The sequence below is a fragment of the Falco rusticolus genome, chromosome 4, assembly GCF_015220075.1.
Source record: "Falco rusticolus isolate bFalRus1 chromosome 4, bFalRus1.pri, whole genome shotgun sequence".
In the NCBI taxonomy this organism is placed as follows: domain Eukaryota; kingdom Metazoa; phylum Chordata; class Aves; order Falconiformes; family Falconidae; genus Falco; species Falco rusticolus.
In genome coordinates, this window is record NC_051190.1 from 13,708,993 (window position 1) to 13,736,942 (window position 27,950).

General features: G+C 43.3%; 1 protein-coding gene across 5 annotated transcripts in view; it reads right to left on the bottom strand.

Moving 5' to 3' along the window:
- Positions 1–83: 83 nt before the first annotated feature.
- ARIH2 (ariadne RBR E3 ubiquitin protein ligase 2) overlaps positions 84–27,950 on the bottom strand; it is a 34,769-nt gene continuing 6,902 nt past the window's right edge. For 3 of the 5 annotated variants that reach the window (XM_037387307.1, XM_037387308.1, XM_037387311.1), the window contains 13 exons: positions 17,393–17,460; positions 15,626–15,689; positions 13,094–13,241; positions 12,266–12,387; positions 11,261–11,370; positions 10,126–10,243; positions 8,633–8,683; positions 8,511–8,532; positions 6,825–6,976; positions 5,607–5,750; positions 5,193–5,261; positions 4,185–4,268; positions 84–3,781 (listed from right to left, as the gene is read on the bottom strand). In XM_037387307.1, coding sequence (XP_037243204.1) covers positions 3,710–3,781; positions 4,185–4,268; positions 5,193–5,261; positions 5,607–5,750; positions 6,825–6,976; positions 8,511–8,532; positions 8,633–8,683; positions 10,126–10,243; positions 11,261–11,370; positions 12,266–12,387; positions 13,094–13,241; positions 15,626–15,689; positions 17,393–17,460 — 1,224 coding nt within the window. In that variant the 3' untranslated portion in view covers positions 84–3,709. Of the gene's footprint in view, positions 3,782–4,184; positions 4,269–5,192; positions 5,262–5,606; positions 5,751–6,824; positions 6,977–8,510; positions 8,533–8,632; positions 8,684–10,125; positions 10,244–11,260; positions 11,371–12,265; positions 12,388–13,093; positions 13,242–15,625; positions 15,690–17,392; positions 17,461–20,024; positions 20,138–27,950 lie in introns of those variants that run through there. The other 2 variants (XM_037387309.1, XM_037387310.1) reach the window with 2 other exon arrangements.

Below are 27,950 nucleotides of genomic sequence, written 5' to 3' on the forward strand. Positions count from 1 at the left end.
GCGGGGGCGGGGCTGGCGGGAAGCCGCGGGCGCCGCCTCTCCCGCCCCCCCCTCAAGAAGAGCCAGGACACCTCCGAAGTTAGAAAGTCACAATTTATTTCAAATAAACCCAGGGCACACCTCTGGCAACCGTCTCCCGGGCGGGTTCCGCCGCCCCTGCCCATCTCCAGCGCCTGCGATGAAGAGCCAGGGCGGCAGGAGCTCTGTGGCCGGGGGCAGGCCGCAGTCCCCAGCACTGCCTGGCACCGGAGCGGGAGGAGGAAAGGAATTCCCAGAACACGTGCCTCGTTTAAAAATAAAGTTCTATTTTTTTTCACCTGCTTAAAAAGTCTAAAATTTAAGAGTGCAAGACTATAGTACAGAAACCTCCTGCTGCCCCTGTCCCCGCACGGCCACTGCCGGCACCCAGAGCAGCTGTCATGCAGTTTGTGTTACCGGTAGAAAACTTTTTGCTACAGTCTGGGAAGCCTGAGGACTGTTAGAGATGAGGCAGCCAACGCATTAACACAAGCGAAGCCGAAACAAAAGAGTATCGGATGCAGGGATGGAGAGAGAGGTGGCAGGCTGGCGCAGGAACTGGAAACAAGAGCAAAAAGAAAAAAAAAACAGGAGAGCAACCGTTCCACATCTGCAGCAGTAACGCACCGCAGGGAAGCTCTGTACCTCAGAATTAATGGCTCCTGAGCCACTTTCTAGTCACCTACATTCGTGTAACCTCGCTGACTGGAACAGGGCCGTGTACCTATTAGAGGGGAAAAAAACGGCCTTGGCTTTTGGTGTTGAGAGCTCCATTCTCCTCCCTGCCACCTGCCCCTCGAGTCAGTCACTTTACACAAAAAGCCAAAGCCCCTCGGCTCTGCAGGTTTTGCCTTGGAGTCTACAACCTCCTGTATGACACCAACACAGAAGTCACCCTGCCTGGGCTGCAAATCAAGCCAGCTCTGTTGTTTTCTCAGCAGGCATAGAAATAGGATCTGCGCTTTCACCACCTTCAGAAAGGGTGTTTTGTTGTTTGTGGTTTGGTTTTGTTTTTTTTTTTTTTTTTTTAATAAAGGGAACTGCTGACAAAGCTCTAGTTTCAGAAAATTTGAAATTTGTTCAGGAAGTTTGGCCACAGCTGTATGGTCTAGCTTGTCTACAAACAAGTATTCACAGCAAAGCATTTTGCAGGGGCACGGGAGGAGGGAGGGAAGGAGGCGGGGAGGGAGAGACACAAAACCCCATTCTCAAAGCTGGACAAATATGTAACAGCGGTGAGAGTTCTTTGGGATTAGGAAACTCCACATACCTGTTCTGCAAAGAGATTAGGTGTTACGATGGTTACCTTTAGACAACAAGAACACCAGCTTTTATGCTAATTAGTACTTTGCACATAACATGTTTAAAGAACAGTTTAAACACTGGTTCTATGCACTGCAAACTGCTGGGTCTCAGTAAGCCTTCCCCCATGCTATCCCTTCCCCTGGGTCCAACGTGCCCAGACTTTGACAATCATTTGGGAAGGGGAGAGGAAGGAAGAGACCGACCTCTAGAATATATCATGGGGAGCACACACAAAGAGGCTGCTGCTGGGAGCAGAGGAGGGAATGAAGTCAAGACACAGCAGCTGGAGCAAGGACATATCCACTGCTACAGCTTCAGCCTGGAGGGGAGCCAGAACAGGACAGAGCAGGAACACAAGGAGCCATGGGTGGAGGAGATCTCTTGCACAGCAAGAAGCACTGCTCCCAGTAACCACAGACTCCCTCCCTGCCCTTGCCCTGCTCCCTGGCTCCAGCCACCTCTCTGCAATCCTGCTCTACCCTCAGCCGCTTCTGCCTTAACACCTGCTCCACTGCCAGCAGCTCCTTGGCAGGACATTCGCCCGTTCCCTGAGGATACACCCCACACTGCGAAGGGAGGGAAAAAGGAAAAGGCCTCTCAGTTCGAAATTTTCTGCTATGTACAGCAAGCAGGGCCACAGGATTAGCTCCTATGACAGCTATTCCTCTTTTAAACTGATGCATCTCTTTTGTAAAAATCCATCTGCACAATTATACATGCTGCAAATACCTGGGTCACATGTCTCAGGTACATGGAAACAGCTCTGACAGCAGTTATTCTGACATGCAGGAATTTAGCACTTTTCCTCCCTCCAGTTTAAACTTTATCAAGTGACACTGTGTAAAAGTAATACAGGGATGCATCAAAGGCAATGCTTCCACATACAGCATGGAAGAGAATCCTGTAAGTTTCCCGCAGAGCTGAAGATTTCCTCAGATCAGACTCCAGCTCCACCTTACTGGCTGCAAACAACACGTTCCTGGTGCAGGTGACATACATGCCTGTGAAATCTTAACATGTGGCCTGCTTCCTGCAGCAAACAGGCAAGCATCAGCGTTTAAGTAACCTTTTTTCATGTTAACCCCTACTAAAATGAACTAGGTTTTCATATTTTTATTTTAGTGTATATTTTACATTAGAAAAAAGAATGTTAATAAAAAAGCTCCACATGCTCCTAACAATCAATTTTCTGATAAGTCCCCACCAGTATCAATACTAATATACAAATAAATTAATTTTGCTAGGTAATTTTCTGACTGGCTTGGCGCAGGCTCTGCACAAGCAGCACACCTGTATTCAAGTGCCCGTCCACATTGCCAACACGTGCCAGGGAGTGTGTTGTACACAATCTTTCCTCTTCATAATGTAGCAGTGTTTAGTCTCACCTTGATAAATGGGATCAAATTTTCTCAGCCATGTTACCCAGCAGGCACAAATAATCTTTACCAGGCTGCATGGCACTGTTATAGCATGGATTGTTTCACTCTGCAAAAGCCCCAAGCCTTGATTAACAACTGTATGCTACTATTCCCTCATCACTCACTTTGGCAATACAACATCCTCCCCACAAAAACAAGTAAAGCAAAAATCTACGTGGAAGACCTAAAATTCATCAAATGCATTATCTGACCTGACTCAAGGCATATCCCCCAGCGTTAACCTGGTCTCTGCCCTACAATGCCTCCGTTTGCTTTTGTTTTGCAGGATTTTGCACAGCTGATTTACAAGAAAAGAGATGTCACATGTAATCATACTAGATCACGGCCACTGCTGGTACTGTCGGGTCAGACACAGCAGCAGCCACTCTTAACACCAGCCACACTCCTCGTGCAATGCCAATGCTACAATGCCCTGGTTAAAGGAGCACTGGGAAATCTAGCTGAGATATTTTGTAACCTCCTTCAGTGCCTAGGAGGATTTCTGGGACAGAGGAAGGGAGAGGGGGAAAAGCCCATTTAATTTACAAGCAGATTAAGGAAAAACACTCCACTGCCAATTTATTTTTAAAAAGGGTTGTGTGTTATTCTAAGGTTTGTCTGTATAATTGTACAACCGTTGAAAATACATAAATTGTAATGATCTAATACTATTAACAGCCATTCAGAGAAAAACTCCCTCCCCTTCTGAAACCATCAAGGGCAGGAGGGAAATGTCCCAGGAAATATGCCAATCTGAACTCTGGCCTCTAGCATGGCAGAAACAGAAACAGAAAGATAAGAGAACAAACTGGACTAAGATGTGGTGTTTGCATGTGTCTGACTTGCAAGGGGAGGGGTGGCTTTGTCCTTGGCCGTGTTCTCCCAGAGGCAGTGCCTGCTTATCCCAGTGAAGCTGCCATCACTTCACTCGCTGCTCTCACCCCTGCACTTTGTCACTTCCTCCTGTCTTATGTATCGTGGAAGTCTTTCAGCAGGGTCCTCCGTCTCTGCTCTGCTATGTGCATCTGATTCTCTAAGTCCTGGTAAAACAGAAAGTAAGTAGAAACTGTTAGCATGAACTCCCCAGAAAAGAGCTCCTTTTCTTTAGAAGAGCCCAAGCTCCAGCCTGAGAAGCACCAACCTTCACACTTCACATGCACTCTGGATCACAAGACTGCAGATCCTTTTCCTTTTGACGCGGGCTCCCTCTGCAGTTATCTGGCTCCTGTTCTTGTCTAAAAAGCTACACACTTAAAGGAATCTGCTCCTCACCAGAGTGCTACATGCAGCAAGCACTCCTCTTCTACAACATCTGCTGGCTAAAGGTGAGTTTCTGGATCTAGTTTCTCAGAGCCCTCACCTGACTGCCTTAGCGCTCCCGCAGAAGTGTTAAGCCCAATGAACAAAATGTGGCCAGCAGGCTTAAGCAAGCAGAACACTCACCCCTCTGTCATAGCTGTCTGCTCGCTCCACCTTCCATGAGAGATTTTCAATTTCAGCTTCCAGCTGGGCCTGCTGGTATTCAAACTGCAAAGAGCAATATCAGAGACAGCAACGAGAAACTAGTTTAGTAGAGCAGTTTCATATCATACACTACACTTGAGGAGCAGACAAATGTGTTCTGCTGACAGAGCAGGTTCGTGTCTCCTCCTTAACCGCCTTCAGCTAGACAGTATCACTCCTTCCAGGAGTTTCTTGTGTAAGCACTCCCTGGAGCTGCACCACTCAGAATTAACCCGGTCAGCCTAAAAGCACTGCAAGTAACAAATCTCTCCTAACTCAGCTCATTTTGCCATAAATGGGTCACAAAATAGTCTTGTGAGCAGCTCTTCGGCAGAGCACAGGGACTGTTAACCACTGCTGGGAGCAGTAACTTGTTTCACTGGCACAGTCAGATCCAGAGGAGAACATCTGTCCACAAGTCTTAGAGTATGTATGATGCTACAGGGAGAGACTGGATAACCGGTTTTACTGGACAACTGAGTCAAAGAAACAACCTCTTCAGTGAATTCAGGGCTATTTTTCGACACGTCCAGCCCGCAGGATGCACCAAGCCAGCAAGGAACAAAAAGCAAAACTACACCCTGATTCAAGGCTGGAAAAGCTATCCTCCAGCAGGTCTTCACATGAAATATGGCCCACAGCACTGTGATAAGTCTTACCAAGGAACAAACGCACACTTCCAGCCTCACAACATTCTGGATAAACTGCTTGTTAGTGAAAATGCAGTGAAGTGCCCTGGGAAAATAATGTAATGTATCAGAGGATTGAGCTGCTGGTCAACTCAAAGTGAAGAGGAAAGGTGCAAAACCATCTACTATTTGTCCTGTCCTTACCTCAAACTCAGGGCTATTATTTCAGACACTGCCAGGCTCTGGAATTCAGCCCAACATGCTGCCAGCTACACCCCAAAAAGCTATCAGCAAAAAATGAAGAGCAAAAACATCTTACCAGTTTCTTTCTGGGGCCAGACTCCATGTAGTAGGCATATGGATATGTGTACTGCAGGGTGTAACGACACTGTCAGGGAGCGGGAGGAAGAGAGAGAAAAGAAGGACAAGAGTCTCAGACTTGGAAGTCAGCACAGTCACATCTGTGGGACAGGCTAAGAAGCTACCTTGTGTCAAGGAAGACTGGACGCTTCATGGTGGAATTTCCTACACCTTTCCTTGGAGGAACTTGGGCAGCTAAAGTACAGCTTCACAGAGGACACTTCCAGATGATTTTTGGCTAGTTCATGTCCTAGACCAGAGGTACTGTCCCACATATCCACAACCCCTAAATACCCTTCCTCACTTGGTGTTGTGAATTCAGCATCCTGGTGTGTATTCTCTTCTCTGTATCAAACAGGGCAAAACTACCCACCTTTGCAAGCAGTTTTGCAGCATTTTGTAGGTATTGCCAGTCTATCCATGTTCCCAAGTTGTTCATAACTCTTTCTTGGATTTTCTCCTGGATTCGTTGGTATGTCTGTGCCTCCAGCTGTAGGCTTTTATTGTGATTCTCCCACTGCAAGGTGTGGGGGTAGGAAGATAGGGAAAGAAAAAACGGCATGAGAGCAGAGTACTGCTGATGTAAAAGCAAAAGCTCTAGCAAGCAGAAATTGAAGTGGGGCAGGAGTCCAGCAAGGCAAGACATGCTGTGGGAAAGAACAGCAAGGCAGCACCTCCAGTAGCAAGTGGCGGAGGCTGTACACAACAGACTGACAGCAGCAAAGAGCAGGGAGCAAACCCAGCTCTACAGAGTGGGCATGCCCTCCGGTCACACAACGACCCTGCGTCTAACAAGACAGAAAGTAATGGCGATTCCCCTACTCAAAGGATTTCCATAGAAAGGTCAGGAGTTTAAATCAACATTTAACACGGGCTCTGTGAGCTCCAACATCCATGTGCTCATTGTAAACACAGCCACTTCCCAAAGCCTGTTGGTCTGGAGAGTCAGGAATGAACACATTTATTTTACCATAGGACTTGGCTCACGGTGTGAAGAATAAACTCATTTTAATGGGGAAACTGAAGTGCAGCAGCATTTAACATCTACCGCATTCTCTTCTAGAATGCTGCTCTGGAATTGCACTGTATGGCCAGGTGCATTGAGCCTGCTGTGTGGACAGAGATGCTCTGACTGCAACTTTTAAAAATGTGATTACATGAAATACAAGGGAAACTTTGCTACAGCCAATGGAGCTTTGAACATGGCAGAGTTTATTTAGTCTTTGTCTCTATAAGGACATACTGCAAGGAACTGAAGTTCCCTGATCCCAGATGGAAATGATTGGAGCAGTATCTATCTACTGCAGCAGCACTCAGCCTGCAGGAAAACGGTACAGTGGCACACAGGTAATACCGATTTTCTCTAGCACAAGAAAATATAGGAGCGAATATGATTTCTTTTGGCTGCAACATTACTTGTTTGGATGGGAATTGCAGGGCAGGATTTTGAGTGAAAAACAACAGGGCCTGAAAATTCTGCACAGATTCTCTTTGGGCAGTTTCTTGCACGCAGATTGCTGGCAATGACCTTTGCACCAGGCAGGGAGCATTAAAAGGCTACAGCAGCTCTGGCCAAGGAGATGTCTCCTACCCTCTCAAAATAGAACAAGTACTTCTTAAGGGCCTCCCTGGCCTGTGCTTGCTGACTCTGGTTTACAATATCAGGATTCTCTTTGTACCGACTGCATTCGTAGTACTCGCTGCCGTGAGTCTTCCAGTCTCCCAGACACATCCAGCAGAAGTCTGCAGAAAACAGCAAAAAACTCACTGTGATGCACAGAAAAAAACCTCTGAGAATGAAAAGCTTCAGGAGACACAGCCCATCTGTTTTCAGATATTTCTGCTAAGCTAAGAAACATACGTATTTTGTATCACCTTGCACAATGGAATGCAATAATGAGCCAAAAATACCAGCTCGTCTTGAAGATTTTCATTATACAGTCTCCCATGCAACTACAGAAAATAAATCCTGAAGTGCTGCATCCTGTGCACCAAGACCAATGGGAAGAACTGTGTTTGTGCTGTGTACAGGCTGTCACTCTAGATTAAAGACGAGGCAGCCTGCAGTCTTATTTGTGAGTTGCATCCTCCCCACCACTGGCATACTGACCCATGCAGACCTCTAGCTGAATAAAATATGAACAAATCAAATCCAAAAGTGAACTACCTCATGCAAAAGAAAGTCTGCCCTCAGTTCTCTCAAGAAGGGAACTACCTAGGTAACTTCAGATATCAGTGGCTTATGACAGACACTTCAAGTTAGGAGCCACTGAACTGGGAAGAAAATGGAGGAAAGAGAGCAACAGCAAAACTCTCATGACAATTTCCAGATTTCAGAGCGAGGCTGTGAGTGTACTACTGGGAAGGAAAAGAGATGGAGATTAAGTTGCTACAATACGAATCACTTCTGTGTAACTCATACAAGAGACTGAAATTTGTATTTGCAGAGTCCACCAGCCTTCTCGAGTGCTAGTCACCATGGTACCTTAGCACTTGCCTGCTCACCCCTGTCACAGAGATCCATCAAAGCATGTCCAGTGCTGCTGAGGACCCCAAGCAAAGGAAATGAAAGAGGACAGTAATCTTTAATCATCTTCCAAATAAGGTTCTGATATTACAATATTTCCTAGTGGCACACTTAGAGGGCTGAATACAAAACAGCTCACTCCAAGGCAACAGAAATTAATTCTGCCATGAAAAGATAAGTGTAAGAACAAGCTGTCATTTTGTAGATCACACAATGGGCCAAAGACACTCAGACTGCTAATTGCACAGGGATGGACAGAGAAGTCCAACAGATAATGTCAGGCAGAACAATTCACCGCTCCTGCAGTTTCATCTGGGTTGAAGCTCATTATTTCCACCACTAAGCAGAAGGATTTAAGCTGATCTGAGTAAATGGCTCAGTTCTGCCAGTATTTTCAGCTGACGACAAATACAATTACACAGAAAGCATTTAATACTCTTCTCTGAGATGGATTCCACTGTTAATATCATGGCAGAGATGGAGACTTCTCTATACAATGGACATGCCAGGAAGAGGGAGCCAAACCAGTACTGAATCAGAACCCAGCTCAGATTCACAGCCAGTGAAAAAAATAAAATAAAGCTATCACATGCAAGTCTGTAATACCCTGTTCACCTTTTACTAGGGGGGAAAAAATACTTCAGTCAATGTTCATAATTTGTCTTCATATCACAAAAAAAAGCCCCAAACCAAAGAGAACATCACCACTAACAAACACTGCAGATGAAACTGCTTCCAAACCCCACTTACCATGCTTGCATTTGGAACATTGCTGAAAAAGAAGAGACAGGAGGCACTGATTAGTGGAAAGTGGGGGGGAAAAAAAAAATCTTAGAACAAGGAAGGTTTGACGTATTCAAGGAATTGCTCACCATGTGATTGCAGCCTCCATTCTTTTCAATACAGATATTGCACTTGGGACACTGGGGAAACAGAAGCATTTGTTAGATCCAACCCTAGCAACCTTCTGGAGAATGACAACACTTCTGTAATTATTCCCCTCCTGCTTTCTTTTTTATTTGTTTTTTAAATAAGCATACATGAGAATATTTACATACACCCTGCCTCCTCCCAGTTCTTGAGAAGTCAATTTAAAAAGGCGGGAGAAAGGCCCAGCCAGGGAAGTTACACTGCAGCACTGGACTGCTTGCTCAAGACAACAAATTTGCTGTTGTTACCCCTTGTTAAACTGAAGGTCTCACTGAGTTACCGTTTAGCTGTTGCTCTGGCATAGGGACACAATTAATTCACGTATGACAGTAGCTTCCACAGCTACTTAGACTTCAAGATAATCAGCACTATATCCTGCCTTCAGCAGCCACTAACAGATGACAGGTAGCTGCAGAGAATCTGGCTGACCATAGAGCGAACTGCGCACTTCTTCGCTCCACTGATGCTCTGGAGTGTCTCGTTCAGTTACGTTTTTTGGGTTGCGTAGGTACAAAGGAGGAAGTGAGTTTTGCCGCTTATTAAAATATTACAATTAAAATTTGCCACAGGCAAAATGTATGCAAGGACAATGCTCAATAGAACAGAACCTTAGTTCTACAAAACAGCATTTCAGAAACAATGCCATCACATGTTGACAGCTTCTCCAGAGAATGAAGGGAATTTAAGATCTCTAGTCCACTTCCCTAACGCAACTGAAGCTTATAGCTAATTAGCCCTGTCACAATTGTCATTGGCTACAGTAGAACAAATGCCAGCTAAGAACTGTTTTGAAGTCAGGCCACAAAAATCCCCCGAAGACTTTAAAGTTCCAATCTGCAGACAACTAATCTGGAGGATAAAGGTAGTACACCTAAAACTTGTAAAGACAAATCTATAGGCAGTGTGCATACTATGTAATACTTTTTCTTTTTCTGGGGTCTAAATCTACTAGAAGTACTTCAACATCAAATTTAGAGACTTCATCTATCCCATTTGGCAGTCCTTGCCAAATCAAGGCTTTATCCCCCTCAACTTCCAGTTCACACTATGCCACACAGTTATTCAGGTTTAAACACCACTAGTGGCTTATTTGGTACTGACTTCCCACTTACTACACTCTCTCCTTCCATTTGATATACACCTCCACTGATAATTTCAAAGCAGCCACAATTCTTTTGCCCACGGGAGGGCTGCACACCTGGCTGCCAAAGACATTCACACCAGGTCTGGAATAAGGACCACCAGGTCCTGCAGGAGGGCAGCACAGTGTTCCCAAGGCACTCATTCAGTTGTGTTATATCACAGTCCTTAGGGAGCTGCGAGAATTTGCAGTCTGTGAAAAAGCCCCACACAATACTACACATGTATACAACTGTATCTTGCTTCATAGACCGACTAGAGGACAAGAAAAAGTCATGCAGGTGGTTGTCCTTACATCTTTAGTGTGAGCACTGATGTAATTGGCTGTTTCGGAGTCATCTGCACACTTGGTAAGCCATTTCCGAATGGTCGCACAGTCTGTGGGTGCGTGGTACATCTGCCGACACTTAAAGCTTAATGGGGGAAAGAAGAAAAAGAAAAACATATTGATTTCCAAGGAAGCGACTCAAGAATGGAGGTTTTCCTGATGACCAAAATCTGGGAGGCCAAGTGAGGGCAACAGATGCAAATGAACTTGTGTATTATTAGAGTGCAAAGACCAAGGCTGAACTCCAATAAAGCTCCATCCTTATGCAGAAGCCAGCATCAGGATGCCAGTCAACCGAGGCGTTCTCTGACAAATCATGTCTGAGAGCTGAGACGTCCCTCCCTAGAGTCTACCTATGTCTGCTCTAACACGACTGCAGAGGCTTGGGACATACCAGTGGCTTTACAAGTAGCCTGATTCCAATGGTAGATACGAGGCACCTGCCTTAGCATGATTTGAGCAGCTTCAGGTGAGCAAGGGCCATTTGCATGGAGATACCAGTAAGCTGGGTCTCTAAAAGCAGTTGTATTATGCTCCACAGACATTCTCAACAGCAGTGATCCTAGAGAGCCAGGAGCAGAAGACTCTTTTCTCTGATCCCATATAAACTTGAAGTCAGACAAGGAACATTAGCATTCCTATTCAGCAGACTTGTATTCTTGCATAAGCCTCAAAACACAACAGACATTCTGTGAGTCAAATACTTGTAATAAACTTAAAAATTCAGTGCCAGCAGGCAGCAGCGAGGCCTCCACATCCATTACTAGAATCTTCACCAGTCACTATGTCTACACCAAAATCTGTAACCTAGCCAAAATATGAGAATGGCAGATTTGTAACCCCTTCATTACTCAAGCCCTGCATTGCCTGGTTATCAGAACATCCAACTCCCAAGGAGTTTAGGAAGTGGGGGGATGGCTGACCACCTGCAGAAGTCAAACCCCTAGCGTCCAATTACTCAAGCTAACTCAAGTTACAAACAACTCCAGCAAAACATTTGAGATGCTTCTACACACTGAACCTGTTGGCAAGCAAATGAAGTAGCTCTGAGGACAGCATACACTCGCCCCGTGATCTTTATTTAACCTTTTCTGTTTCTTACCAGAAGACCTCATTGCAACGATTGCACTGCACTCGCCGGGCTTTTGGCTCTTGTACCTGTATGACCATAGGACAATCTGCACCAGGACACAGCTGCAGCTGATAATGGCTCTGTGAATATATGAAAGTGGCAAGATCAGAAGTGGATGCAGAAGAGCATTATCTGTTCAGTTGTAACCAGTCCTATCCTCAAAAACATACAAGTCAGTTATTTCCTGTTGAAAAAAAGTGAAAACTGTCACCAGGTCTAACAGAGCAGATAACTAACACTGCCTTTCCTAATGTGGAAGAGGTTTATTTACAGTTTCTCTAAAATAGGGAATTCAAATGGAGGGTTACAGACCAACCACAGCAACACAACCATAGGACCCCATCAAGATACTGAACAAAAATTTTCACCCCATCTGTGCTCTTTCTCCAGTCTCTCCCTATGCCCTAGAACGTATTCATTTGCTTTCCTGTGGTGGCTGTTCCCTCTCAAAGGGTCTCTTACCGAAGACAGGTGACACCCCTCTCTTACTGCTTCCCTGCTTCTTGAGTGTTCCCAGTCTGTTCCCAGTTACCAAAATACTCCTGCACATTTAACCTTAACAACTGCTGCTTTAATTTAAAAATCCTCACATAAGATGTTACTGAGCCAGCCAATTCATTTGGGCTACAGTAAGATGAGGGACTTATTTTTCAGAACCTAAAATTTCTATGCAAGAGCAAGAAGGACTTTAAAACGCAGACTGAAGTTTTATGTTCCCAGCTGCAACATTCTGAGAATTCTGAAGCACCAGCCAAGGAGTTACTGGGTGACCTTATAGCAGAATTTACTTTGGCAACCTACTAGAGCCTTTTGTCAGTGAGGCTGTCCTCCAGCAGCAGCCACATCATGTTTATCAGGAAAAATCTTGCTGCAGTTACTGCAGTTCTAATCAAAGATGCAAGACACTTCAAACAAAATTTCTGCAAGTCATTGGTGAATTCACCCAGGGTATTTTAAAACTGAAAAAAGCAATACCTCCACATAGTCCCTGAAGAGGTAGCGCCTGTATTTGTCTTTCAGCTCTTCACTAGGCAGCAATGGAAACACAAAGTCTTCTGGTGTCCGAAGTAGGCAGTCCTGAGCCATGCAGGAGACCCCTGAGAAAGCAACATTTTAGCACAGCGCAACTTAGTCCAAGGAGTGAATGCACAGAGAGTGTTCAACACAGTTTCCTAGGTGCCATCTGTTGTTGTGGCAAGAGGGACACAACTGTGAAACAAATCTATCGGGGCTGCTGAAAAGCTGAAGCCCAACTGTCTTCGCCGAAAGATGACAGGGCTCATGTGCGTCCAGGACCAGTAAGTGCTTCAACCAGTATTCACAAGGTCAGATATTTAAAGTGGAAAATTGCATGTTACTGCCATGCCAGCATGAAAGACAGGCTAGGAAAAGCCCAAAGCAACTCTGGCAACTACTGGCTTCTACCCAACACAAAGGGAACAGATGTTTGCATCCACAAGCACTACAGGGGTAGTGCATCACAAGAGATGCAAACTCAAAATGCAGCAGATTTTCAGCCTCTAACTTGTTATAGTCATGCTCTTGAGATCACATGGGGGAAAAAAAGCAGCAAATGGATCTATGGACTTGCATGTTTTGTTAGGCAGGAGGAATGCTCTCCTGGGGATATGCCAACACTAAACCAGGGATTCAGATAAGATTGGTAGTTCAAGTTGTTTGTCACAAATATTCATTCCATGCTCCATTTTCTCATTACCAAGATGTTTTAGACCAATTCAGCCAGTCATCAGAACGGCCAGCATGGCAAATACAGACCCAGCACCATATCCACCTTTAACTCACCGACTCCAACACCATCCTTGACGAGCACTGTACAATGCTGCTCCCAACAGCTGCGACAGAACTGGTGCTGACAAGCCAGAGAGAGCAAGTTCTCCTTCCGGACAAACTGCATGCACACTGCGCAGTGATGGGAGGAATGTACCATTGCCTGGGAGAGACACAAATCAGCATTACAGTGAAAGGATCCCAGCTCTCCCAGAGTATTCTCACCTTATCCATCATCATGGCACTTGCATCAACTTCATTGTGCTAATGGTCTCAGGTGAGCTCCAGGCCAGAACAGGTTCATAAGCAGCTGGGGTGCTACACTGCCCCGACAGTCAGTTCTCCTTAAGAACCTCTTTAATCTCATGGAGCACAACAGATTGGCAGTCACTGAACAGCTCCTGCCTCTAATCTAGTGCTTCCCAGAACGCACCTTTACTTTTCTGGTTCTCACTCTAGCCTTGTTTGAAAAATGAGGTGATACATAACTGTGTTAGTCCTTCCCTGAATTTACTGATATTCTTTGTTAGCTGGGTCAGTATCTATCACTGCTCCACAGACCCTGGAAAGCAGCTATAGCTGGAAGCAGGCTTAGCAGTGCCCTTGTGCTGGACAATGGTTTTGGGTACGAGGAGAACCAGTGCAGCGTGTAGAGTGTTTATACAGAGAGGAAAGGGAGTTCACAGACCATCACCTCACATCTCTTATCTTCTGCCTATGCTACGTTTGACAAAGCAGGTACCATCCCTTCAGCTGAAAAGGATTAGAAGGTTTGTTTCAAGTCAGGCATAATTCTGCTACTGCTTCACTAAACCACTGGGAAGCAGTCCGGATCTCCCCTTGGGTAGCACAGAGCTAATCCCTAGACAAAAGATCTAGCCTTCAACACATCTTGGCTCACCCTTGAGACCTGAAGGACTACGTGTAGCACAGCATCATCAAAAGCAAGGCTCTACAAAGCTGTTAGAAGTTTATATTACTATTTCTCCTTTCACAGAGAAGCTCATATAATCTCTTTTCATCTACTTAAACCTTTGCTACTCTTTGAGAAGCTCATGTGAGACAGCCGCCAGTTTCCATGCCTAGCTCTGCATGCCAGGGACGCAGAGAAGCAGCAGCATGATACACAGCCACATGACCAACAGAGCTTGTTGATGAATATCCTTGATGAATATAGCATGACCACATGAAAAAGGAAACAATGCAACTTTGTTCTAAGTGGCCTCACTTATGGACCAGAACAAGAGTCACAGTCTGCAACTGTGTTGATTGCCTAGATCAACTGCTCAACTTGAACAGCATGCCCACCACCTCAAACTTTCACATGCTGTCCCTCTGAGCACGCCATTATAGCTTCTCCCTATAGGGTCAGTTGCTCTACAGACACTCAGTACGAGCATCTGCCCCCAAAATATCATCACACTGCATTAGGAGCTGAAACACAGAGCAACTTGCCCTAGCACATACAAAAAGACTGTAATGAATTGCCTACCAGACCAAGTTTGTCAAGACTTTAACCTGAAACATGTTCCTTCCCAAAATGAAATCACCATTGTAGTGGGAAGTACTTGGGCAACAGCTGGTGCAAGAGTCAGACAAATCTCCAAATACATGGACTGCTTTGCAGGTATGTCAAACAACAAAGATTCTTTTCCGGACTCTAGGCAGATAATTTGAATTCATGAAGCTTACTCCTGTCAGCTGTTTTAGCATTTCCACTATTGCTGTTACAAGTCAGCTCAGATGCCAAATGAGGCTTTTAAAATCTCCCTTCCCCCCCAACCCAACAGTGTTTCTCAGATGTAATATTTTATCACTCAAAATCTGACACATGGCAACGTGTTTTGGGGTAACTGTGGGTTGTACTAAGATGCCCACTGTGAATGAAACCCGTAAAGATGCAACAGAAAGTTTCTACTTAAAGGTGGGGGTGGATGGGGCACAAAAGTCTAAGACCTGTGTAGTCCTGGCTGCAAAACAGAGGCTGTTAGTTAGTTCAAATATCAGTACTGACTGGCTCAGCAGCAACACCACTGGAAGATTTGGCTTAAGCACTCCTGAGCAGAGCAGTGCAGCAGTCATCTGGGGGGGGGGGGGGGGGGGGGGGGCGGGGGCAGGGAAGGCAGGCAGGCAGGCAGGAATCCTCTACTCCAGCCACAGACAAGCTCTTCTCATTCTATGCAGCCACAGCTTCCCTTGAGTGTCTTTTACAGAGACAGCAGAATTGGAAGAGGTAGCCAAGCCCATGCACTCTGCTTCTTCTATTGTACACCATCACTCATGCCCAAAAAAGAAGTTAATTTTCTTGAGGCAAGAAATTCTTGAACACTACCTGCATGACAATAGCAAAGCTGCTATTTAAATGTTAGAAACCTCTCGAATGCATTCTCATTTAAAAAGTAAACCCAGTATTGAGTTAGGGTGTTGAACCCAAGTTTGCAAAGGGTTAACACAGGACAGACTATGTCATTAGTAATGCAATCCTCTCATGAGGTGGGTTCAGAGGTGTCTGCCAAGGGAACAGACCAAAATAGTTAGCATACTTACATGTTTGGATGAGGTGGGCTGAACTCGTGCTTCTACTAGCAATTGGGCAGCATTAGACTTGTGCCTGAAAAGGCAATTGAAGAATAATCAAATCAATTTCTGAATACATTTTGCTTTGTTAAATTGATCCTTCTCACCTGAATAAATAATAGGCTCTGTGCAAATGGTGCGGTAAGTTTCAACAAAGGAAGTGAAAACATGTCCTGTGTAAGGCTCCTCACACAGTGAGCTGAACTCTCATAACAAAAATTTATGGGTTTCTTCAAAATCGGAAACAGGAATAATATTTCTCCCAGTAATGGATTCCTATTTCCCTCATACTCCTTGATGAATATTTTTCTATAACTCTTTCCCTCCCCCTGAAAAATTATTTTTGAAGCTAAGATTTTCTATCCACACTCCTAGAGCAGTCCTAAGCCAGTACCCATAACAACACACTCCAGTGAGGCTCCTGTCTGTCTCCTGTTCCTTTGTAAAACCAAACTATCCTGGTTAGGTCTCATTTTGACTCCAGTCTAGATAAGTATTTACTATGGGACAGATTATCACCCTTTAGGCATATGAAGCTGTCTACCAGCAGCCTTAGAATTACAAGTTTTGCTGGTTGTGATTTTCATTGCAGAGGAATGTTTACATATCAATGAATTCAGAAATAGCAGCCTCACTGTTGTGACCATGCTGTAAATCCTCCCTCTCCACTAGCGCTTTTTAATTGTACTAAGGAGCTTTCATTTGAGAATGTCTCTTTGTACCAAGACAGAAGTTTGAGGACCAGATTAACTGAAGAACAACTTCCAAAGTCATAGCTTTAGAAGTAAACTCTTCCCCAGACTTCCTCCTGTTTAAACCTACTTAGTTAACCTACAGAATCACCCTGAGCTGCTGCTACACGGGAGTCTTGCCCTCCACGTTCCCCAGAGAAAAGCTTTCACAGGATACATGGTAACCAACGAGCCAGTTACCAAAGATGCTGCAGCAATATCCATACAGGAGATGCATTTCCCATATGTTCTCTGGACAAAGTTGCTGGCTACAGGGCCAAAAATGGCATGGCAGAATGAGTCAGACTGATGTGCTCTATTTTCAGACAATGTTCAATTCTGAGCCAGTATTTTCTGGAGGGGCTGCCAGACAGCAGTGCCTCCTGACACACTTCCTGTATATGTTTCGGCAGAGTCCGAACCCTCCTGAAATCAGTTGGAAGACTTCGTTTACAGTGACCAAGCAACAAAGGGGCTGCACTTCTCAGTTCTCTCACATCATCTTCTCCTGCTCTCCAAATGCTAGTCAGCTTGGAAAAAACATCACTTATGTTCAGAAGGAGCAAAAACTTCCGTGTAAATGTACTACTAAAGAATACATCAGCATAGGTTCAGTGCTCCTTTATGATTTATGGTTCATATGTTCAAAACAGAACATACGTTATCTTTATATTTGTTAAAATAAATAAATATAGATGCAGCACTCTCAATCTGTTATCTCAAAGTTTAAGCTAAATGCATCTACAGGGTTCCCAGCACGACAAGAATTCCTCTAGACTGAAAGACATTCACCACTACTACCCTTTCCCTGTTGACAAATTTCTTACAGGCAATGCAGCCTCAACAAAACCAGTGTTTTTCCTCTGCCTCCCTGGAATGGACTGTGTGGCCTACTTTCACGTTCAAAGATGCTTGTCAAGATGACACTTATGGACCGCTCTGACCAATCCTGCAAAGTAAGGGGAAAAGCACTGAACACAGAAGAGATAAGACTGTTTACACTTACCTTTCCAAAATCTCTGAAATTTGCCAGTGGAAACTAACTAATACTAGCTTTGCAACAGCATGTGATACCTAAGTGGAAAAAAAAGGGAAAAAAAAAAAGTCATGTTAGGCATATTTTGAGGCCACACCTCTGCTTAGGTGCTTAGGACTATGATCATCTTAAAAGATTAATAAATCATACAAACTCAGTACAATATCTCAGTGATACTCAATTCCCAATAAACTACTAGACATTATGTTCACAGCCAGTGCACCTGCAATATACAGGTTGGAATGAAGCATGGATGTACCCAAACTAACTCACATATTTGGTCACAACAGCACAGAGAAGAAGGAACCAAGAATTCACTGGATTAGCTTAACTGCTCATGGAAGCTCCACATCCAGTCCTGACTACAGTCGCCACTGGAGAGGCCCTGAGCAGACTGGGATCAGGGACCTCACCCAGTGTGCAAAGTAGGAAACACAGGGCAGACAGATACCACTTACTGAGTTGGAGAAGCAGTAACAAGCTGCTAACACAGGCATGCTGTGACAGCAAAGGGTGGGGGAAAACCCAAAACATTTTTCCAAGCCTTCGCTGTAGAGAAGAAAATTATACACTGGACTGGAATAGGGAGATAGAAAGCTACTGTGACAGGGACTATCTCCATACAGAGTTGCTTGCATTACGTGGACTCCTGGCAAGCACGAGCAGAGTCCGTGCTAGCCCAAGCACCTTCTAGAATACTGCAACATGACATTTAAAGTCATGTTACAAGGGTATAAGCAAACAAGTTCTCCTTTGCTTCTATGCATTAGTTTATTTCAGAAGAAACCAGACTGCTCCGCTAGCACAAAAAGGCTTGTACCCACCAAGACAGTAATCTGCTGAGCTGCTGGACCTTCAGCCTGCCTCCTGATCCTTTCAAACCTTTATCAGGCCCTGCAGTTCAAACAAAGCAGGTCTCCTGCAAACAAGACACCTCTTCCAGGGGAATTCAGAAGGCTCACAGACCCTGCCTCCACACTCCTCTCTGTGCTAGGAAGCACCTGGGCAAGCCCAGTGGTCCACACATTCTGCACTCAAACACCCTCCAGCGTTAAAGGACTCTACCTCCTGCACTCCAAGACAAGCTATCACCATAGTACCTCTCTCTCTGCTACACATACAGGAAACACAAGACTTTCCATCCTAGCTGCACAAAAAGCTCCTTTTATTTCCCTAGAGAAGCTGTCAGTACAAATCATGATTTGAAAAGTCATAAGCCTTCTTGAATCCTACTATGGGTGAATCACAGGATCCAATGCCCTGATAATACAGACACACAGCAACCCCAACACAACCCTAGAAGGAAAAACAAACAATCATCACTCCTACAAAAAAGCCAGGCTCTGCACACCTAGGAGCAGCATATTCATTACTCTTATAAATGTACCCCACTGAAGAGGTGCAATTTCATGACACAACACAACTGACCTATTCGTGCCACATGATATTGCCCATCCTGTGCTGGCATCTGTCAGTGCTGGATGGTTGGTTCAGTGAGTGAAACCAGTACAGCACCAATATATGATGCAGCCAGGGTTTGTCATTGGCTCTTACCTACCTCTACCTTCTGATTTGCCCACTTCGCTGGTCACTAAGAAATCCCACTAATAAAAGAGTAATTTTCAATGTTCAAATAATCCTTTTTCTAGAAGAACTGAACCATTAGTTCACGCTTTCTAAGATCTGGTATGCCACCTTCTTCGACTTTACCAGCGATGTGACCCTCAAAACAAAAGCCACCCAGGCAGCACTGCCCTCCCTCCCAGCACTGAAGCCTGTGATTAGATGGAGCATGGAGTATGGGGCTGCTGCTGGCAACACAGTCTCTCTCCCGTTGTACAGACAAAGTGCCACTGCCAGCTTTGGAAGGGCTGTTATCTTAAGCCCCCAGCATGGCAGACCCAGACAAACACCTTTGACTTGCTTGTACAAGGAAGAATCTGCATTTCGCGTTTGTAAAAACAAACAAGGATCAGAAATGTGGTCTCTACAAGACTGCCTTCCTGAAAATGCAAGCCACATGTTAATGAATCATTCTGGAACAGCAATGAAATTATTTCTCAGTAGCAGTAAGGAAGAGCTACCATCCTGGCAAAAAAACCCAAACCACCAGATTTAAATGGGAAGTTCATCTGTATCATATGAAAATCACTATTTTTCAGTTGGATTTTCAGAGCCTGAGGTGTAGCATCTGTTGCAGCATCACGACTCCATGAACTCACTTGTTCCCGTAAGAGGAACCAAGTACATTCAAGAGTGAAGATGTATAGAAAAAGAAATACAAATACCAGCATACACATTTCTGAAATCTAACAAACTACCCTAACTGAATCAAATGCTTCTGAGTCAAATTGTCAGGCAAAATGTGGAATTAATGCTCCAGAAAGATGCCAGATTAACAGATTTAGGAGAATAATAAAGTTTCTGTGACCATTCCTATTTTTCTCCAACTGCAAGCACTGACTGGATCAGTTGCAGTGCTAATTTTATTACTTTTAATTATAAAAGCACCCAAGAATAAAATTTTCTGTTCATAAACCCAGGTCCATGACATGAGTCCACTTTCAGAAAAGCCCTGAAGCAGAAAAGTTTTTGATACTACCTGACTGGAGTGCATGTGATCTTGCAAAAAAGAAGTCCCAGAGTCAGGCAGTTGCAGCAACACACCCACAGTCTGCTTGGCATGGAAGTACTAGTTCTTACACATGAAAGATAGATAACATTCAAACTGTAAGAAAGAGGGATGGGGGAGAAGTAGATAACTGATGAGGCTGACGCTGTGCCTGCTGAGCAGAGTCTCACCATGTTACAGCCTAAATCCTGCTCACCAACAGCAAGGCTGGTAATTCAGAAGGCAAACGTGAATACCATCAGGGGCCAACACTACTGGAGAGATTCAAGAGAACAAGCATGAGAAGAAAAGTGTTTAACAAACGTCTCCTTCTATTGATTAGCAGCGCTCCCCAGCCTCTTCAATGATTGTACATTCACGAGTGAATGATTGTACCAAGTCAGCCGTTCTTCCACAATAATACCCCAGAATCATTGAAGTGTTTCTTTGCAAGCAGCAGTCAAAACATGCTAAGGACAAAAACCATACCACTGCAATGAGAAGTTCGGTACATATGTACATAATTAATTACCTTACAGTACTGGAGAAGCAACATACAGAAGCTGATAGTGCTAGCTGAACTATTCAGTTAGAAGACATTGATGCCCCCTCCATATCCACCCACTGCAGCCTTGCAGCTTAGGAAATAAGCCTTGGCTGCAGTGCAGGCACACTGCCCAATCCAGCATTTCCCGGACAGTCAGAAGTTTCACACACTGAAAGATCTCAAACTTATAAAACATCTCAGAAAGAGCTCTGATTCAGTCCCCTATTAGTAACTGGGTGCCACAAGAATCTTAGGTAATTCAGGAACAATAATGCTTTGTCTCACACACAAAATAGATAAAAAAAAGATGCCTTCAATAAATTGTCAGCTTTGTTTAAACTTTCTTATTCATGTTTCAGAGCCAAAAGAGATAGTAAGATAGCCCACTTGGTGTCTTGCTGGCAGCAGGTCATTTCAGTAAAATAATTCTATAGACCACAGTGCAGAAGGAAATGCATATTCTAAATGCTGCACGTCTATTTTAGTTCTTGTCTACAACTGATGGACTGTGCCGATGTTTCTCAATAGCTTGACTTCTCCAGAACTCTTCTAGCTGTGATTAGATTTATTAGTTTAGAAGATGAAAGCTGAAACTAGTCATGCTTCAAAATTTCTTTCCCTCATTCTCATTTCCCTATTTTCTAAATGTCAGCTTGAAACGTTAAGACCAAAGATGAGCTCAGTCCAAATCTGAACTTTTCAAACTTAAGACCAGGCTTCTTTCTCTACGATGGAGCAGAAAAACTGAAGAGAGAGGATCTCAACCAGTCTGCAATGTCCAGATTCACCTTAAAACAGGAGTCTGGTCACCTCAGAAGCCTCTTTGAAACCTCCATTAGCTTAACTCTGACTTACCAGTGATAGAAGGCTGCTGATTGCCAGAAACAGGCACCAAATGCTAATGTTTGTCACTGCACTGGAAAAGGGGCACAGTGCCTGTGCACGCAGGAAGGGTGCCGAGGGGAAGGTGCTCTGCATAACGGAAAGACTCTACAGGAGTTGCAAAAGAAGTCCAAACAATTTACATAATGCTGGGCAAAATTAGATTCTGAAAGCAGAACAAAGATTTGCCATCACACTAAACACACATTGATTCATTTTCTGGAACAGAACACAGTATTATTTTTTTCTTATTATTTATATCTCCCCTTATCTCCTGGGTTCTTTACTCTCCAATATAAGCAAAATTCTCACATTTCTGAAGTGCGAGAGTCTGGCACACTTTAGGACAAGACAGTATCAAAAGAATTTGCAAAGAAGTTCTGCAGGTACCTTGCTGGGTTTATAGAGCTGTAAGACAACTACGTCTCAACTTGCTTCCCTGGGTAAGCTAAATTGAAGAGCTGAAGCTTCATCTCTCTACAGCAGAAAATGTTTTCAACCATGCCACTTTGACAGCTGCTAATTCAGACAGAAATGTTTCCTAAAAGCTAAAAAAGCACTGTCTTTTGTAGAGCTTATATTCTACAGAAATTGCTCATGCATATTTATGTCACATGCATATCTCATGAGTTCATTTCACTTTTCTCCAAGGGATGGCCTATTTTTTGGAGGTGTGTTTCAGTCCTCACTTTTGCAGAGATACAGTATCAGGAGTTTAAAACAAGAATTATCACATGATTCTCAAAGAGATTCAATGCAGAATGAGTTGGAGATACTATGATCTAGTTGGAGCTAATATCCTGTGGATTTGCACCAAGCTGATAATTTCTGTTAGATTAGGGTTGCACTGAAATGTCTGGCTCATCAGATGAACATAAACATCAAGATGAGCATAAAGAAATACAGCTTCCATTTCTCTTCTTTCCCCTAAGCAAAGTTGGTTTTTTCTTTTCCAAATAGATTTAAGCAAATAGAATTAATATTGAGAAGCATTTATTTTAATCCATGAATAGCTTTTGTTAGTTCTACAAGGAAAGGATGAACCTGGGATGATACTAGTTTGTGTACTGCATCAAAACTTCTAAAAACACACTCTTACATTCTTTACAACAGTAAAAAAACCCACAGAACAAGAGCCTCTGAAACTGTTGCTGTTGGTGACCAACTATGGGCAAAATAGAGATTGAATTGAGTTGGTGGTAGCATAACACCTTAGAAAGAAACCATAATTTGTATAGAATAATTCTGATTAAGAAAATACCTTCAGACATATTTTACTTAAGGACACAGAGGTAAAAAAAGTGACCCACAAATGGAAAACCCCCACTATTTCACACTCATTTCCCTTGTTGAAAGTAGATCTGACTCCCTTCATGCCCCACTGGAAAAACTATTTGACTGCCCTGTTTTTACTGGAGGATTTTTCTCAGAAAAGTGCAAAAATATTAGGAATTAAGAAGAAATAAAAGGGCAACCAAAAGCTTTTTTTTTCACCATATTTCCCCCTTGGTTTAGATCTACCTCTTAGACTTACAATATACAGTCCTGGTAGAAAACTCAGGAGGTTGCAAGGGCTTGAGCTGTGATCAACATCACCTGCCATAAACACCCCAAGTGTTCAAAGTCTTGCAACAAAGGCCACTGCATATATTACAGGTTTCTGAGCATTAGAAGACCATTTTCAAAACTGAATTCAAATTAGTTTCACTTATTAGGAAAAAACCCACAGTTTCAACAAAATCATATACCCTAATTTTATATCCTGGGTTCAGTCAAGCATAAAAAAAGGTGAGAAAAAGCTCACAGTATTGCTTATGATTTGTCTGACATTTCAGGCCCTTTCATGATTACAGGCTACAGGCTGCACCAGGAAAGAAATGCAATTTGGAGTCTGTAGCTGCAGTCCTGATACCACAGAAAGGTCCTGATAAACAGCACTACACGAGCTCTGCTTCATCACAGAGTTTTAATCTGTACCCTGTCACTCACTGCCTGGCATGCAGAGACCTGGTGTCAGTCTGCAAGATTAGAAGCATATTTAGGAGCCAGCGTGCAGTTTGGGAATGACAAATACTGCCAGTGTTACACACATGGTTCGTGAAACCCTCAGTGCACAACCTAGTTGGCCACAGACTGAAGAAAGGGGATCCCGAGTTAAATTCTAACTCTTTCTCCACACTTACACATTGCTTTAATCCATTCACTCTCCTACACAGGACAGCACCAATTTCAGCTGCAGCTGCCAACAAACAGGATCAGCAGGACTCAGCTAGGAAATCTCAATATACGTATTTCTCAAGCTGTTAGGCTAGTTTCCTGAGAAGATTCAGAATTAAAAAAAAAAAAAAAAAAAAAAAAAGACTTAAGCAAGATGGTATACCAGAAGGCATTATTACAAAATAGCTATGAGATTCCTTCTTGAAAGATTTAGAGCGAAAGAAACGCAGTAAGAAAGCCGTAAGACAGCACACGGATATAACACTGGAGACTCCCCAGCTGTACTCACGGCAGCTATTCTTTCCAACGTAACACAGTGCCTGAGAGCATCAGCACCCAGTGCGTGCTGCACTGTCTCCCATGCACTGCCAAAGCCCCCCAGCAACACCCCCACTGCTGCACTCAACTCGTCCCCTGCCTAGGTGTTTTCCCAGCGAAACACGAGAGCAGTGGACAATTCCTTCTGGTTGACAGAAAGGAGGATGTGGAGGATGCATAGGGAGGAGGCAAAGGGCAGGTAATAACTTGAATCCACACAACCCTGACCAACAGTTCAGGACACAGGGCAGCCAAAAAAAAAAATAAAAAATGGAAAGCACTGATGCATGCACACAGCCACAGCAGCGTGCACATGCAGATCGCAGGGCTTAGGTAACTTTGAGCGAGTAATCCCTGTTCAGTCCCAAATAACAGTCCTTTACTTGACAATTCCAGCTTCTAAGGGCATTTTTCTTTTGTTATAAAAAGATGAAGAGGAGGAACATCTGCTTTGTTGGTGTTTCATAGTGCACAATGTAGCTTATTTGTGCTGTGCCATCATTAACAGGCACAGCAGACAAATTTGGCACCGCACTTCAGCTGCTTCACGCCGCCCCTGTGATCAGGCTGTCCAGCTGGAAGCTTGCAACATGAAACAGTTACTGAAAGATTGTTTTCGCATTTTTAATGACTTGTGCTTGCCTCTACCTCCCACCAAGATCAGACTCATCAACAGCTGCGAACAGATATTTTTTTTTTTTGCTCACTGCAAAGTCATACTGGCTGTAAGATACACTCAAAGCATGAATCACAAAGAAATGTGTGGGCTATTATCACCCTCCACATTTGTGGCTCATTTTTCCAATCAAGTTGAGAATTTCAGCAGTCCTGGGCAATAAGTAACAAAACTGATTTCTCTCCTCAAATGACTTCATGAAGTTGTCACAAGGTTGCAAGGTCTGGGCTCTCCAGCCAGCTCTCTTATCTTGCTGACCAGAACTCTAGGAAAACTTGCTACACTTTTTTTTTTTTTTAAAAAGAAAGAAAAAAAACTAAACTAAACCAGACACCTTTAGAAGCCAAAATAAAACATACACTGATGACAGTTATGGACATATTCATGTCCTTTTGATGTTTAACATACCACTACAGTACAGGCATTGTGAATCTGGTAGACAACAACACAGTTTTTGTATAGCAGAACTTCCAGGATCTTTCTGTTTGAGAACAAAAAGTGGGTAAAGGACAAAGGTATGTCTCAAACGTGTGCTCCTAAGGGCTGTAATGTCAGACTGGATGCCCCACATAATGTTGGCTTGATATTAAACCACAGACCACAGTACAGATATAAACCTGCATGTCCTGACTAATCTAGGGTTTACAGGTACTTTGAAATAGTGTGTTATCATTGCCAAACAGAACCATAGGGGCTCTGTAGAGAAGTCAAATTTGCCTACCAGCATCTACCATTTATAATAAATGATATTTAAATATTTACTAATATATACTAATATTTATCAGTGTTGGTTCTTATGGACATTAACTCTGAACATAAATTTTTCAAACTCTGTTCTTATGTACGTGCATTTTAGTATTTCAAAGGGCTTTAACACCCTTTCTGTACTTCAGGTACTTCGGTACAGCTAGTCTTTTGCAACTGCCATTTTATGTTGCGCAAGTTTCACGAAGTCATTATGGCATCAAAAAGAATGACTATGCAACACTGCAGGTTTGTTCAAATAAGCACCCCACATACTTGCTCACAGCTTGCACAGTGATACAGGGAGGCACACGTGCCAGTGTCTTCACATCTGGCTCTTTATAGACTTTTTGCGGTCCCACTGAACGGGCATTCTGCAAGCGCCAGTTCCTTCGGGTAGAGCTGCTCACACAGGCTGCCAATCTCCACGCACATGACTCTGGATCTGCTAAAGATGGTATTTGAAAAGGACTGCTGCCAGCATTTACCAAGCAGCTCTACAAACTAACTGTTCTGTGTCAGCGCAATTTGAGTGTGTGGAGCAGTTTAAGAGGGCTGTGTTTTTATGAGCAAATACTCATTTGGTCACAATAAAAGTTGTGACGTCAATAAGGTGACTATTTCAAAAACAGGTTTACTTCTGAAAGATCAGTAGTGACAACACGGATTAATAGACTCAGAACTATGTCATGACATCAAATACTTTTTGCATCTACCAAGTTTTATTCTTCCAGGGACAGGGCTAAAAAAACCACATCAGCTGTTATTTCAAGGAGCAAGGGAAGTAAGCTTTTTGCTGTCTGGTAGATATCAGCCTCACATTAGTCAACTAAAAATTGTAAGTTCTTCAGTTTTAAAACTGCTTTGGTTTTAGAGGAAAGGATACGTTAGTATCAATTGCTGTAAATCAACAAGACTACCTTTCCTTGTTACCTTTTAAGTGCAGAAATACCTTAGCTTCCCCGTGACTGACAATCAGCTTCTAAAGAGACCTAAAGTCAAGGTAACATTTTTTTCATAAATTGTAATTGCAATTATTTTATATGGTGCTTTATATCACCACCTGAAAAAAAAGAATTGGTAAAACCTAGAAAGATCCATCTCATCACTGAAACAGAGAAACTATTGCCAGTTATTTGGAATGCCACAGATATTTCAGACTTGTATGGAGACCCTCAGCAGAGCCAGGAAGTGCCATTCACAAATAAAAGCCAATATGACATCATCACACACTTAATTGCTTGCCAGTGACAGGGTCAACTTTGTACAACCATTGAGTATCATACTGTTTGCATGCAAGTACTGATACTGCCACTACAGGACCCACAATCACTCAACGACAACTGACAGTTATCTTGAACACAAACTTATTACTAAACAATTTTAGTTCCTTATTTTTGAAAGATACTGGGTTTTATAATTATATCTGTTTTTTAAAAAGAACTGTTGTAAATTCCTTTGCTGGTCTGCAGGCAATACATGCCATTCTGCTTTCACGAGTGTTGTCCTTAAGCATCGAATGTTGGTGAAGTGACCTTTTGAGGAATTAAAAGTGATCTGCTTCAACTTACAGGCCTTTTGGTCAGAGAATCACAGTTCCGGATACTAGTCTGGTATTTTCTTCTGGCATGTTTCAACAGAGATAGCCTGTCCTAATTTTAGTCAGGGTATTAACTGAACCCTCCACAAACAGACCTTGAGATTAATGGCAAGGAGCAAACATTTCCTCTTCTTTTTCTTGGAAAGCAAGGACCTACTCACAGTTCTTACAAAAACCAAAATGAGGAGGAACTTTTGGAGTACCGCTTACAAAGTCTCTCTAGCTGCCATATGGCAATGGGATAACCACCACTGTAGTTACAGGCCTGCCACACAGCACAGCTGGTTGTATCTTCTGCTACCTTGTTTGTCCTTATTTTTCTATTCAGAATTCCCCATCCGATAAAAAGCAAGTCAGAAGAATTCAAGGTAAAAGCTTCCTATGACAGTAAGACAATACGAGGGCATACATCCACCTAACATGCTGGGTTTCATGCTTTTATCAGACAAAATTTTTATTGATTTTTGTCTCTAATTAGAGTAGAAAAAACCTCAAGCTTTTTGTTGAAGAGACTATCTTTTGGTGTTGCGTTCAAACTTTTAAACATATGCAGGGCGCTTGCACCTGACTTGGTGTTAGGCAGCCGATGCAAGGTTTGTTCAGTTGTCTGTTTAGCTTCAGTAGGACTGAGAACAAGGTCAGTTGTAACTCGTGGGGAATGAAAAAAGGTAGCCAAGAGGGTTCCCAAGGCAGATTGCCCTTTACCTCAATGCTTTTAAGACAATAAGAATTCAACAATCAGCCTGAAATAGCTGAACAAAGGAGTTTAAAAAACAAATGTTGAGGGTTAATGAGCAGATAAATAATGGGCAAATAAAATCCTATTTATTTAGATTGCTATGTTAATAGCACAAATTGCAAGCATGAAGACATAAAGGCCTGAATACCTGTTTCTGGTCTTAAAGGTATGTAGACAGTATGTCACAGAGAAAA